This window comes from Pongo pygmaeus, chromosome 1 (genome assembly GCF_028885625.2).
Source record: "Pongo pygmaeus isolate AG05252 chromosome 1, NHGRI_mPonPyg2-v2.0_pri, whole genome shotgun sequence".
NCBI classification, from domain to species: Eukaryota; Metazoa; Chordata; class Mammalia; order Primates; family Hominidae; genus Pongo; species Pongo pygmaeus.
The window spans coordinates 177903403-177918527 of NC_072373.2; the positions used below are offsets into that span (position 1 = coordinate 177903403).

The window sequence follows — 15125 nt, forward strand, 5'->3', positions numbered from 1 at the left end:
GCATTTCAGGCCGCCTCGGCCTCCCAGAGTGCTGTGATTATAGGTGTGAGCCACCGCCCCCTGCCCTGCCATCTTTTTTTAAAACTGAAAATTTGTAAGAGCTCCAGGACTTTTTGTAGGAACTTGTGGCATTGTTAATGTGGGTAATGTCTTGAACATTGCTTTTCCCCCCATACCTGTTTCCTCAAAGCCAGGAAATTATATCCCTAGTTTACTACCTACTGTCTATTCTTCGTTCTCTTGTGAGACTGGTGTCCTGCTGGCTATATTTCTTATCTGACATTGTCATTTCAATCTAGGAATCTCTAGGTCACCCCTTTATATTCACTGATACTTTGGTGTAATTCCTGACATCCATATTGGGCAGTTGGAAGCATAACATTGAATGTAGCTAACACTTTATTTCCTTAATTTCTGTCTTCTAGTGATATTCACCTCTACTTTCCTTGATAGCTCCTATTCATATGATTCAAAATGATTCTTCTAACCAAAATTTTCTGAATTATCGTATATGTATTTTTAATGTTTCTTTAGTTTTTTTTTAATCTATCCCTAATTTCTCTGTAAAGCCTCTTTTTGGCTTTATCCTTTCCCTTCATCAGCATGGTTACTGTTGTGTTCCTTACCCTATTGAAATAGTGATTCTGTAACTTTGCAACCCAGTACAAATGATCTACAAATTGTATAACTAGTGGTGGCTCACACCTGTAATTCCAGGATTACTTTGGGAGGCTGAGGTGGGAGAATTGTCTTGGCGCCCTAAAGTGTTGGGATTACAGGTGTAAGCCACTTTACCTGGCCTCAGCACTCTCTTTAACTTGATGATAAGTAAGGCAGGAATGAAAGGAAAAGGAGATATGAATTGCACTATCTTTCCCTTTCCTTCTGCATCATCATTTTTAGAATAAATGTTTAATTCAGGGAAGTAACTTTAGTAAGGAAAGATATGATAGGATTCTTTGATCATTCATATTTCTTTTATCTTCTTTTTCCTTTTTCTTTCTTTTTTTTCTTTCCTTTTCTTTTTCTTTCTTTTTTTTTTTTTTTTTTTTTTTTTTTTTTAGACAGAGTCTTGCTCTGTTGCCTAGGCTGGAGCGCAGTGGTATGATTGCAGCTCACTGTAGCCTTTGCCTCCCAGGTGCAAGTGATCCTCCCACTTCAGCCTCCTGAGACTGGGACTACAGGTGCCTGGCTAATTTTTTATATTTTGTAGAGATGGAGTCTCCTGTGTTGCCTAGACTGGTCTCAAACTCCTGGACTCAAGCAGTCCTACCACCTTGTCCTCCAAAAGTGCTGTGATTACAGGCATGAACCACCCCACCCAGCTCCCTTTTTTTTTTCTCAGTTGCCAAAACAAGAGCATTTATTTGTCTTTCATGTTACATGCCCTTTGTGGATAGAATGTATATTCTGCTGATGTTGGATAGAGTCTTTATATATCTGTTAGGTCTAATTATTTTATTTTATTTTTTGAGATGGAGTCTCTTTCGCTCAGGTTGGCATGCAGTGATGCAATCTTGGCTCACTGCAACCTCCACCTCCTGGGTTCAAGCGATTCTTGTGCCTCAGCCTCCCAAGCAGCTGGGACTATGGGTGTGGGCTACCACACCTGGCTAATTTTTGTATTTTTAGTAGAGACGGGGTTTCACTATGTTGCCCAGGCTTTTCTTGAACTCCTGACCTCAAGTGATCTGCCCACTTTGGTCTCCCAAAGTGCTGAGCTTATAGGCATGAGCCGCCATGCCCAGCCAGTCTAATTAGTTAGTTTGTTTATTTATTTATTTATTTTTGAGACAGTTTCGCTCTGGTTGCCCAGGCTGGAGTGCAGTGGCCCAATCTTGGCTCACAGCAAACTGCTTCCACGGTTCAAGCGATCTTCCTGCTTCAGCCTCCTGAGTAGCTGGGATTACAGGCACACGCCACCATGCCTGGCTAATTTTTGTATTTTTAGTAGAGATGGGATTTTGCCATGTTGGCCAGGCTGGTCTTGAGCTCCTGACCTCAGGTGATCCACCCACCCTGGCCTCTCAAAGTGCTGAGATTACAGGCGTGAGCCACCGTGCCCAGCCGGTCAAATTAGTTTATAGTGTTACACAAATCCTCTATTTCCTTTTTCATCTTCTGTCTGGTTGTTCTATTATTGAAAAGTGGGGTATTGAAGTCTCCAAGTATGATTATAGAACAATTTCTCTTTTCAATTGTGTTAACTTTTGTTTCCTATATTTTAGGTCACTGTTGTTAGGTGCATATGTTTATAACTGTTATATGTCCTTGCTGGATTGAACCTTTTATCAATATATAATATCTGTCTTTGTGTTTTGTAACCTTTTTTGACTTAAAGTGTTATTTTATCTGATAATAATTTAGCCTCAGCTCTCTCTGTTACTCTTTGCTTGGAGTATCTTTTTTCATTTTTTCTTATAACGCCTTTGCTCTTTGTATCTACAGTGAATCTTGTAGATAGATGATAGATTGTGTTTTCCAATTTGCCAATCTCTTTTTTTTTAATTTTTATTTATTTATTTATTTATTTTGGGATGGAGTTTCACTATTATTGCGCAGGCTGCTGGAGTGCAGTGGCACAGTCTCGGCTTACTGCAACCTCCGCCTCCTGGGTTCAAGCGATTCTCCTGCTTCAGCCTCCCGAGTAGCTGGGACTACGGGCGCACGCCATCATGCCCAGCTAATTTTTTGTTAGTAGAGACGGGGTTTCACCATGTTAGCCAGGATGGTCTCGATCTCCTGACCTCGTGATCCGCCCGCCTTGGCCTCCCAAAGTGCTGGGATTACAGGCGTGAGCCACCGCGCCCGGCCTATTTTTTAAAATTTAATTTAATTTTACTTTTTCGAGACAAAGTTTCACTCTTGTTGCCCAGGCTGGAGTGCAGTGGCACAGTCTTGGCTCACTGCAGCCTCCACCTCCTGGGTTCAAGTGATTCTCCTGCCTCAGCCTCCCAAGTAGTTGGGATTACAAGCACCCACCACCACGCCCCCTTATTTTTTTGTATTTTTAGTAGAGACAGGGTTTCACCAAGTTCTCCAGGCTGGTTGTGAACTCTTGATCTCAGGTAATCCACCTACCTCGGCCTCCCAAAGTGCTGGGATTACAGGCGTGAGCCACCATGCCTGGCCAATCTCTCTTTTTAATTGGAAAGTTTAATTCATTTACATTTAAAGTAATTACTGGTAAGGAAGGATTTACTTCTGCCATTTAGCTTTCTTTTCCATATGTTTTTTATGCTTTTTGTTCCTCTAATGCTGCCTTTTTATGTATTTAGTTGATTTTTTATAGAATTATAATCCTGTTTTGATTTTGTGTGTGTGTGTTACTTTCTTAGTGGATGCCTTGGGGATAACGATGTAATATCTTAAATTTATAACAACCTAGTTTGAATAATGACAGCTTAGTTTAAATAGTACGCAAATACTCTGCTCCTACTCATCTTTCTCTCCTCCTTTATATTTTTATTGTCACAGATTACATCTTTATATAGTTTGTGCCTGTTAACAGAGGTTTGTAATGAATTTTTATGCATTTGTCTTTTAAATCATGTAAAAGGGAAAAACCCAAGAGTTACCAAAATTACAATAAGATTGGCGTTTATATTTACCTGTGTAGTTATTTTTACTAGTGTTCTTTATTTCTTGTTATGGATTTGAGTTATTGTCTAGTGTCTTTTCATCTCAGCATTAAGAATTTCTTTTAGCACTTGTACATCAGAATGAACTTTCTCACTTTTTGTTTATCTGGAAATATAATTTCTCCTTCATTCTTGAAGGGTGGTTTTACTGGCTAGAGAATTCTTAGTTCACAGCTTTTTTCTTTTAGGACTTCAAATATGTCACTGCGTTGCCTTCTCATTTCCATGGTGAGAAATGGGCAATCAGCTGTTAAGTTTTGTTTGATGAGTTAAACTCTCTTGCTCCTTTCAAAGTTCTCTTTGGTTTTGACAGTTTGACCCTGTGTCTCAGTGTGGATTTCTTTGAGTTTATGCTGCTTAAAGTTTATTGAGCTTTGTGGAGGTATATACTTGTGTCTTTCATCAGATTGGGGAAGTTTCTGACCATTGTTTCTTCAAATATTTTTTCTACACCCTTCTCTTTCTTCTTTCTGTGACTCCTATTATGCATATGTTGGTATGCTTGGTAGAGAAGAAAATAAACAGTATTGCCCAGGGCACAAAATGCCAGAGAACAAAAAATACAGAGGGCAGAAAAAAGTTTGAGAAAGAATTTTAGTGTTCTGAATATTAGTGGTCTTTAGAAATATGACATTATAACTGTGAAACAAGATCAGAGTGCTGTAAAAAGGAATAATTAGAGAGCGAGAGTTCTTAGAAGTAAAAAATATGATAGAATAGTTGGAAGATAGAGTTGAGGAAATGACCTAGGAAGGAGAATAAAAAGAAAGGTGGAAAAATGGAGAGAAAAGATAAGAAAATTGGAGAATCAATTTAGGAGGCCCAAGTCTAATTAATAGGAGCAATAGAAAGAGAACAGAACAGATGAAAAGGAGGAATTTATAGTAGATAGAAGAAAAAAATTTTACAGAAGTGAATGATGTGAATTACTGATGAACAGAGCCAGCTGATTAGGCAACAAGATGACTATGCAACAAGATGAATGAGGAAATATCTACAGCAGGCTTATCGCTTGGAAATTTCAGAATACCAAAGCAAAGAGATCATCCTAGAAGTTTTCTTAGAGAAAAAAACAGGTCAGTAAAAAAGGTAAAGAATAAGAATGGCATAATTTTCTCACTGCTAGTCCCAGAAACTAGAAATAATTGAAAACATTTTGAATGAATAATTTCTAACCTAGAATTTTATTTTATTTTTTTGGGACGGGGTGTTGCACTGTCGCCCAGGCTGGGGTTCAGTGGTGCCATCACGGCTCACTGCAGCCTTGACCTCCCAGGCTCAAGTGATTCTTCCACCTCAGCCTCCCAAGTAGCTGGGACCACAGGCATGCACCACCACATTTGGCTGATTTTTGTTTGTTTGTTTTTTTTTTTTGTAGAGACAGGGTTTTGCCATGTTGCTGAGCTGGCTTTGAACTTTTGAACTCAAATGATCCTCCCGCCTCAATCTACCAAAATGCTGGGATTGCAGGCATGAACCACCGTGCCTGGCCCTAACCTAGAATTTTATACCTAACCAAATGAGGTGTGAAGATACAATAAAGACATTTCAAATATGCAGTTTTATAAAATTTACTTCTGGTTGGAGTTTACGGGGGTCCAATAAATAGCACCCCTTTTGCTTTCCTGAATTTTCAACAAATTGGGTGAAACAAAGGAAGCATATGGAGACCAGAATATAATTTTATTTTTATTTAGTTTTTATAATTTTATTTTTGATAAGGTTCAGTTTGGAGAAGGCGGCTTATACTTTCAACTGGTTTACTGATACCAAGTGCCAGAATTAGGCAGACTTAGCCCTCAGGAACCAGCAGAGCTGAACAACTGCAGGCCCTATGTGAGGCTTACACTTGTAAATGTTAGAGTATGATGGAACAGAATGGGAAGGAGAGGGGACGAGGCTAAGTTTTGTCTGGATTATTTTCCCAAACTCACTGATGAAGTAAGTTACCTCTTCTCCTTAGGCAAGGAATGAATGAGGGGAGTGGAAAGAGGTCAGGAATGTTATGATAACGGGTATCCCTCTACATAGAATGAAATATCGAAAGTGGGGCATAATTATTTTCTTCAATGTCTTTCGTGTTTTCTTCCTTTTTTTTGAGACTTGAGTCGCACACTGTTGCACAAGTTGGAGTGCAGTGGCGCAATCTCAGCTCACTGCAATCTCCGCCTCCCAGGTTCAAGTGATTTTTGTGCCTCAGTCTCCCCAGTAGCTGGGATTACAGGTGTGTGCTACCATACCTGGCTAAATTTTTTTTGTATTTTAATAGAGACGAGACTTCGCCATGCCAGGCTGGTCTTGAACTCCTGGCCTCAAGTGATCTACCTGCCTTAGCCTCCCAAAGTGCTCGGATAACAGCCGTGAGCCACTGTGCCTGGCCTCATGTTTCCTTTCTTAGAAAGCTGCTGGAGGGTATGTTCCACCAAAAACAAGGGAGTAAATCATGGAAGAGGTAAAAAGAAGAGTCAACATGAGACAGTGTAAGGGAATTGGTAGGATGATAGTGAAAGGAAGTCTCAGTATAACGACAACTGTAGTGAAAGTATAGTAACGACCAGAAAGCTCCCAAGAAGGGATATCCAAGGAGAGAACAGCAACAACAAAACCAAATTACTTGATGTGTTTGATCTTACTGAGAAGATATTTATAGTTCTGTCAATGAATTATTGATAGGTATGTAGAAGAAGCTTAAGAAAAATGAAGCAGCAATTAATTTCAGGTAAAACTGAAAAGTATACCAAAAGGGAAATGTGATTAAGTATATATATTTCTTAAGTCAAAAGGTAGATCCAGTAATAGAGTGGCTTAAAAAACAAAGAGTTTTATTCCTTTCTCATATAATAGTTGCTGGATAAGTGGTCAGGAAATCTAGATGAGTAGTTTGTTCCATGTGGACATTCAGGGGCCTAAGTTACATTGATCCTGCTGTCTCACCAAAAGTATGGCCAAGGACTAGCTGAGTGGACATGACCTGGGTTTGTTTGAAATGCAGAATATCGGAACCCACTCCCAATCTACTGAATCGAATCGCATTTAGTTGTTTATTCCTATACACAAAAGTTTGAGACTCACTGGTCTGGATTAGAACATGATGGTTGGTTGGATGATTGAAGCTGGGCAGTTGAGAATTTTATTCAGTGAGAAGAGAAAGAGAGCATGAGGAAGTAAGAACTTTATCAGAAGGCCACATCAGACTGCAGAGAAGTTTGTGAAATGTAGACTAGTCATGTGCTCAGGAAAAAGGAGAAAGTAATTTTTAGGGACATCTAGGAAACTCTGTGCTACAGTATAGTTGGCTTAACTGTGAATAATATTGGCATATCTTATTAAAATCATCCTAGGAGGATGGTGGTAGGGTGGGGAGGTACTTACGTTGCACAGTTATATATGTTTTTAGGGGGAATATTTGAGATAGCTAAATCCATACCTTTCATGTAGGAAGTTAGCAGATAATAGCTAAGGCCGGGCATGGTAGCTCATGCCTGTAATCCTAGCACTTGGGTAGGCCAAGGCAGCAGGATCGCTTGAGCCCAGGAGTTCGAGACAGCCTGGGCAACATGGTGAGACTCTGTCTCCATAAGATTTTTTTTTAAATTGCCAGGTGTGGTCGTGTGTGCCTGTGAGGCTGAGGTGGGAGGCTGGCTTGAGCCCAGGGGGTCAAGGCTGCAGTGAGCCATGACTGCATGCCACTGCACTCCAGCGTGGGTGACAGAGTGAGATACTGTATCAAAAAAAAAAAGCTAAAACAAAACAAGAAGTATTATCTTAAGCATGTTATTTAGAAATATGGAGATAAATAAAAATAATTGAAAGTAGGTAGTTGCTTCTGAGGAGAGAAATTGGGAGTTGGCAAGACAGTACTGTTTTTCAACCATGTAAATGTATTTGTTTTATTAAAAACAGATTAGAGGCCAGGCGTGGTAATCCCAGCACTTTGGGAGACCGAGGCGGGCAGAACGTGAGGTCAGGACCATGCTGACCAACATGGTAAAACCCCGTATCTGCTAAAAATACAAAAATTAGCTGGGCGTGGTAGCACACGCCTGTAGTCCCAGCTACTCAGGAGGCTGAGGCAGGAGATTTGCTTGAACCCGGGAAGCGGAGGTTGCAGTGAGCTGAGAGTGCACTCCAGCCTGGCAGCAGAGTGGGATTCTGTCTCAAAAAAAAAGATGAGAAAAGACAGTCTCTACTGTTCAGATAGGAAGTAAACACATAAATAGGTTTAAGTGCTAAGTGCTGTGAGAAAAGTAAAAAGAGTTCATTAAGAAGAGGCATACTTATCTGAGCCCACCCTGGGTAGGAGGGTGGAGGAGTAGGTTATGGAAAGCTTTCTGAAAGAGAGACATTTCCTAGTTATATTGTAGACAACATAAAGTATGATGCAATTAAACATCTTTTGGATTTCATGTATTTTTAAAGTGTGAACAATTAAAAATAATTCAGATTACTTTTAAAAAATCCATTTAACGCATTTATTGGGTGCCTACTTTGTATTAGGCACTATGGTATGCCCAGAAGATGTACTGATAAGCAAAATCAGAAATGATTTCTTACCTCATAGACTTGAGAATCTCATGGGGAGACTGACATGAATCAGATTGTTCACTGTAAGACTGTACAGAAGTCCCTTCATTTGTGCTTTCAGGATCACTTTCAGGATCACTTCTTACAGCCATGGTTCATTAAGTGTGGCCCCCCAGTCCAGCCACGTCAGCTGGGAGGATCGCCTTAGCCCAGGAATTCAAAGCTGTAGTGAGTTAGAATGGCATCACTGCACCCCAGCCTGGGTGACACACGGAGACCCTGGCTCTGAAAAAAAAAAAAAAAAAAAAAGTACTTTTTCTTGATAATTATTAAGATATAGTTGGTTATTTAAGGTTAGAATTTCATTTAATGCCCATTTACCACATTCTAAAAATGTAACCAAGAACTAGAGGTTAGTTCTGATAATATTTTTTTCCATGATTTGAGGTTATTTGAATTCTATTATTTTTATTTGTTTCAACCAAGTAAAGTGTGCAGGGGAAGCAGTGAGCCTTCATTTCTTTTCTTTTTTTGAGACAAGTTCTGGCTCTATCACCTGGCCTGGAGTGCAGTGGTGCTATCTCAGCTCACTGCAACCTCTGTCTCCTGGGCTCAAGCCATCCTCCTACCTCAGCCTCCCAAGTAGCTGAAACTACAGGTGCATACCATCACACCTGGCTAATTTATGTATTTTCTGTAGAGACAGGGTTTTACCATGTTGCCCAGGCTGGCCTCGAACTTGCGAGCTCAAGCAATCAGCCTACCTCAGCCTCCTATGCAGCTGAGATTACAGGTGTGAGTCACTGTGCCCAGCTGAGCCTTATCTTCAAAATACTGTCTCCTCAGAGAGAACTTCATATCTAGGAATTACAGCTTTTTGGGGAAAATTTTGTACTCTTAATAGCTTCAAAGAAAAAATTGAAAATAGCAATTTTGTGATAAAATTTTTGAGGCAATAAGACATTGGCTACTCTTACAAGAAAAGATGTGGGGGCGATTATCATTAATTATAACTTAATTGTACTTTTACAAATAAAGAGTGTAATTGGATTGTTTGTAACTCAAAAGATAAATGCTTGAGGGGATGGATACCCCATTCTCTATGATGCGCTTGTTTTACATTGCGTGCCTGTACTGGAACATCTCTTGTACCCCATAAATATATACACCTACTATGTACCCTTAAAAAGTAAAAAATAAAGGTGAGGAAGATGAGAAAATACAGTCTTTTTCATAACACATATTCCTATTAGCAATTTTTTTTTTTTGAGATGGAGTCACATTCTGTCACCCAGGCTGGAGTGCAATGGCGTGGTCTCGGCTCACTGCAACCTCCTATTAGTAATTTAAATGTATTTTTAGTTATATGAAAAATTACTCAAAGTGGCTGACGCAGTGGCTCATGCCTGTAGTGCTAGCAGTTTGGGAAGACGAGGCAGGAGGATCACTTAAGCTCAGGACTTCAAAACCAGCCTGGGTGACACGGCGAAATCCTGTCTCTACAAAAAATACAAAAATTGACTTGGCATGGTGGCACACACCTGTAGTCCCAGCTAGTTGGGTGGCTGCGATGGGAGGTTTGCTTGAGCCTGGGGAGGTCAAGTCTGCAGTGAGCCGTAATTGTGCCACTTTACCCCCAAACCTGAATGACAGAGCAAGACTATGTCTCAAGAAAGAAGGAAAAAAAAAAGATTACTCAAAATGAAAACCTGTCAATTTTCTGAGCCTGGGACTCTCCAGGTACATTGATTTATATTAGGTACATTGATTTTTTTTCTTTTTTTACTCTTTGTAGCTTTTGTTTATGTATACAAACTTGATTTATGGAGTATTTTTTGAGTGGATGAATAAATTGTCTAAAATGTTTTACAAGCAAAATTGTGGATCAGCATTGTTATTTCAGATCTTTATTGTTTATGGCTTTTGTCAGATGACATCTACAAAATTATTAAAGAATTGTAATAGCAGACTAGCATTAAAAATTCAAAGATATTTTGGTTACTAGACAAGGTAAAACTAATCTTTTAGAAATATAGCTCATTTTAATTTTTGAAATAGAGCTCATTTTAGTTTTTAAAACGAGGAACCTGCAGCAGTTCTCATAAGAATTTAGAAATAGTCATATGTTTTGACAGCTTTTCTGACAGTTATGTAAAACACCTTATCAAGAATAATAAAAGCAAAATGTATTAATTAAACAAATTCATATGTATAAAAATTAGGAGCAAAAGCATTCTTTTGCAGTTGTAAGTTTCTATAGCTTTTACTGGAAAATGTTAGTCAAAATATTAATGGTGAAAATATAGTGTGGTTTAAAATTTTTTTAATTAAAAAATTTTTAAAAATACTTTGCTAGACTCCAACTGACACCAAATCTAGTATGGTTTTGACTTTAATTTTCATTATAATAATTTAGAAAGAAGAACCTATTACATTTTTAAAGTAAAAGACAATATTACTCTGGAAAAGCAAGGCAGAGAATGTAGAGGACTGCACTATAAAGCAGAATTATTGGCCAAGTGTGGTGGCTCATTCCTGTAATCCCAGTGCTTTGGGAGACTGAGGTGGGAGGGTTACTTGAGGCCATGAATTTGAGACAAGCCTGGGCAACATAGTGAGACTTTGTCTCTACAACAAAAAAAAAATTAGCCAGGTGTGGTGGTGTGCACCTGTGTTCTTAGCTGCTTGGGAGGCTGAGGCAGGAGGATCATTTGAGCCCAGGAGTTCCAGGCTGCAGTGAGCGATTATTAAAGAGTGAACTCTTTTTTAGGTAAGATTTTTTTGTTTATATGATGTAAAGTTATGTGATAGAGATGTTTACCTAAATTTGTAATTTAGTAAATCAACCAAGTAAAATCAAAGATGGTACGTTTTAATTCTATGCAGTTTGCTTTTGCTGGCAGAAGGACTCTAATTTTTATTCATATTATTAATCTTTGTTTAGAAACGGATCTGAATTTAAGGTATATAGGGCAAAGTGAATAGTAAAAAACATCCAGATTTTTTAAATAAAATCTTTTTTTTTTTTTTTTTTGGAGACAGGGTCTCACTCTGTTGCCCAGGCTGGAATGCAGGGTTGCAATCTTGGCTCACCGCAGCCTCTGTCTCCTGGTCTCAAGCGATGCTCCCACCTCAGCCTCCTAAGTAGCTGGGACTACAGGCGCATGCCACAGTGGCCGGCTAATTTTTATTTTCTTTGTAAAGATGGGGTTTCACCATGTTGTCCAGGCTGGTCTTGAACTCCTGGACTCAAACAATCCGCCAACCTCGGCCTCCCAAAATGCTGGGATTACAGGTGTGAGCCAAGTGCCCAGCCTTGACATTATTATTATTATTTTTTTTCCGAGATGGAGTCTTGCTCTGTCACCCAGGCTGGAGTGCTGTGGCGCGATCTCAGCTCACTGCAACTTCCGCTTCCCGGATTCAAGCAATTCTCCTGCCTCAGCCTCTTAAATAGGTAGGAGTTTACAGGCGCCCACCACCGTACCTGGCTAATTTTTGTATTTTTAGTAGAGACGGGGTTTCACCATGTTGGCCAGGCTGGTCTCAGACTCCTGAACTTGTGATCTGCCCACCTCGGCCTCCCAAAGTGCTGGGATTACAGGCATGAGCCACCATGCCTGGCTGACATTATTTTTTAGAACACTTTTAGGTTCACAGCAAAATTGAGCAGAAAGTACAAAGTTGCCATGTATACCCTGCATCCACACATGCATAGCCTCCCCCACTTTCAACATCTGGCACCAGAGTAGCATGTTTATTACAGTGGATGAACCTACATTGGCCCGCATTGATACCTTATCCCCCAGTGTCTATAGTTTACTTTAGGGTTCATTCTTGGTAATTTGCATTTTGTATCATTATACAAATGTATAATGACAGATACTCACTATTATAGTGTCATAGAGATTATTACTGTTACTTTTTTTTTCTTTTAACTCTTAAGTTCCTTTTTGTTGTTGTTGTTTTTGAGACAGAGTCTTACTCTGTGGCCCAGGCTGGAGTGCAGTGGTGCGATCTTGGCTCACTGCAACCCCCCCGCCTTCTGGGTCCCCGTTCAAGCAATTCTCCTGCCTCAGCCTCCCGAGTAGCTGGAATTACAGGCATGTGCCACCATGCCCAGCTAATTTTTGTGTTTTTAGTAGAGACAGGGTTTCACTATGTTGGTCAGGCTGATCTTGAACTCCTGACCTCGTGATCCGCCTGCCTTGGCCTCCCAAAGCGTTGGGATTACAGACATGAGCCATTGCACCTGGCCCCTGTTGGTTTTTAAAGTATACTTCAGCGAATTCATTTGAACCCATTTTTACTTCAAGGTGGAGAAAGTCTATTGTTTTCCCATATTTAGAGAGTCAAGTTCGAGGTAGGCTAGAGGTACAAATAGATGCTAGTTGGTGGTAAAGTCTTGTGGGCAAGATTTTACCATTTAGGATTCCATAAACGGATTCATTTATAGCACATAAAGATTGGGATTCTCCATCTTTGAGATGGAGTTTTGTTCCTTCTTGTTGCCCAGGCTGGAGTACAATGGCGTGATCTTGGCTCACTGCAACCTCTGCCTCCCGGGTTCAAGTGATTCTCCTGTCTCAGCCCCTGAGTAACTGGGATTACAGGCGCATGCCACCATGCCTGGCTAATTTTTGTATTTTTAGTAGAGACGGGATTTTATCATGTTGGTCAGGCTGGTCTCGAACTCCTGACCTCAGGTGATCCACCCGTTTTGACCTCCCAAAGTGCTGGGATTACAGGCATGAGCCACCACACCCAGCCAAGATTGGAATTCTTGTGTTTTCTTTATTCTGTTTCCTTTCATGTTAATTGTGATATATTCAATTGCAAGTTTTAGTTTTCTATTGAAATTCTTAAAGAAATATGAAACAACCTTTACTTCTAAAATTCTTTATTTTGGTGCTGTTTTACCACAATTACATTAGAATTCCCTTGATGAGCATTTGGCTATTTACCTAGTGCACCGTAACTCCTTCTCATATAGTTTTCTGAGTTTTGTCTTTTTTTTTTTTTAATGATTTCTTCAGGTTTTAGAACAAGTTAAAAAAATTGTTTTTTTAATGTCTAACCATAAAAAAATTGTTTTTGCATTTTAAATAACAGATTTTTCTTTTTTTTTTTTAACCCAATAGTTTGCTTGCCTAAACTGGATTTGAAGCAATTTAAACTACTGGAGATCTGCCATTTTATAATAGCACAATTGGAAAGAAACAGATTTTCAAATAATGGAAGAGTCTAAAACCTTAAAAAGTGAAAATCATGAACCAAAGAAGAATGTTATTTGTGAAGAAAGCAAAGCAGTTCAAGTTATAGGTAATCAAACATTGAAAGCTAGAAATGATAAATCCATAAAAGAAATTGGGAACAGCTCTCCAAATAGGAATAGTAGTAAAAAAAATAAGCAAAATGATATTTGTGTAGAAAAAACAGAAGTTAAATCATGTAAAGTAAATGCTGCCAACCTTGCGGGTCCTAAAGATTTGGGGTTAGTCCTTCGAGATCAAAGTCATTGCAAAGCAAAAAAATTTCCTAATTCACCGGTGAAAGCCGAAAAGGCAACCGTTTCACAGGTAAAATTAGAAAAGGCAACCAGTTTACAGGCAAAAGCAGAAAAATCACCAAAGTCACCTAATTCAGTGAAAGCAGAAAAAGCATCCAGTTATCAGATGAAGTCAGAAAAGGTACCGAGTTCACCAGCAGAAGCAGAAAAGGGACCCGGTTTACTGTTGAAAGACATGAGACAGAAGACAGAATTACAACAGATTGGAAAAAAAATTCCAAGCTCCTTTACTTCTGTGGACAAAGTGAATATTGAAGCTGTAGAGGGAGAAAAATATGCTCTGCAAAACTCACCACGATCTCAGAAGCAACGGACATGTACAGATAATACTGGTGATTCTGATGATAGTGCTTCAGGAATTGAAGACGTATTGGACGATTTAAGTAAGTCATTTTTTGGAGGGATTTTTGTATATTAATGTTCTTTAGATTATCCCTGGTTTAACCATTTTAATTATAAAAAGTCATGTTTATACATAATTGTTTAGCACTTTTGTTCCTATATGAAAACATCCACATTAATAATATTTGAATTAATGGTTTCTTACTAGATTGATCCTTGGTGAAGCTAAAAAAAAAGCCTTTTCATTTATTATGGTAGGTACAAAGACTGTGCAAATAAAAATTTAGTATCTTCTTTAGTTGGTACACACGTGCTCGTACACATACACACTCTGTTTAAATGGTCTTGATAATGTATTGCTCATTCATTCACCAAATATGTATGTATTGAATTCTTCTTCTTATATATATATCAAGCATTTGTTTACAATGGAAAACAACAACAAAAAAAACAAAAACAAAAAAACCCATAGCCCTAAACTTCAAGGAAGCTTCCAGTCTGATAGGAGGGTGATACAGATAAACAATGATTTTCAGTGCCAAAAACTTAATTGAAGTTGAGAGAGCACATGATTAAACAGTGAGATTTAGACTTTGGGCAGACAAAATAGGTGATATAAATTGTGAGATTGAGTATTACTGAGACTTAGTATGGCTAGAGCAGAAAGTTGAGGTTGAGAACGGCAAAAGATGCAACTGAAAGGGAACACAGGAATATCAGGGCCTTCTAAGCCATGCCAGAAAGTTTGGACTTTATCCTGAGTATTTTCAGAAGCCATTGAAGAGTTTTTTTTGTTTTTTGTTTTTTGTTTTCTGAGACAGAGTCTTGCTGTGTTGCCCAGGCTGGAGTGCAGTGGTGCGATCTCGGCTCACTGCAACCTCCGCCTCCCGGGTTCAAGCAATTCTGTCTCAGTCTCCTGAGTAGCTGGGACTATAGGCACCTTCCACCATGCTTGGCTAACTTTTTTATTTTTAGTAGAGATGGGATTTCACCATATTGGCCAGGCTGTTCTTGAACTCCTGACCTCGTGATCTGCCCGCCTCGGCCTC

General features: G+C 39.2%; 1 protein-coding gene across 32 annotated transcripts in view; it reads left to right on the forward strand.

Moving 5' to 3' along the window:
• TUT4 (terminal uridylyl transferase 4) overlaps window positions 1-15125 on the forward strand; it is a 131668-nt gene that overhangs the window by 15601 nt on the left and 100942 nt on the right. For 28 of the 32 annotated variants that reach the window (XM_063655934.1, XM_063655920.1, XM_063655981.1 and 25 more), the window contains one exon: window positions 13307-14117. In XM_063655934.1, the coding sequence (XP_063512004.1) occupies window positions 13400-14117 (718 nt within the window). In that variant the 5' untranslated portion in view covers window positions 13307-13399. Of the gene's footprint in view, window positions 1-11512; window positions 11623-13306; window positions 14118-15125 lie in introns of all 32 variants that reach the window. The other 4 variants (XM_063655918.1, XM_063655969.1, XM_054487762.2 and 1 more) reach the window with 1 other exon arrangement.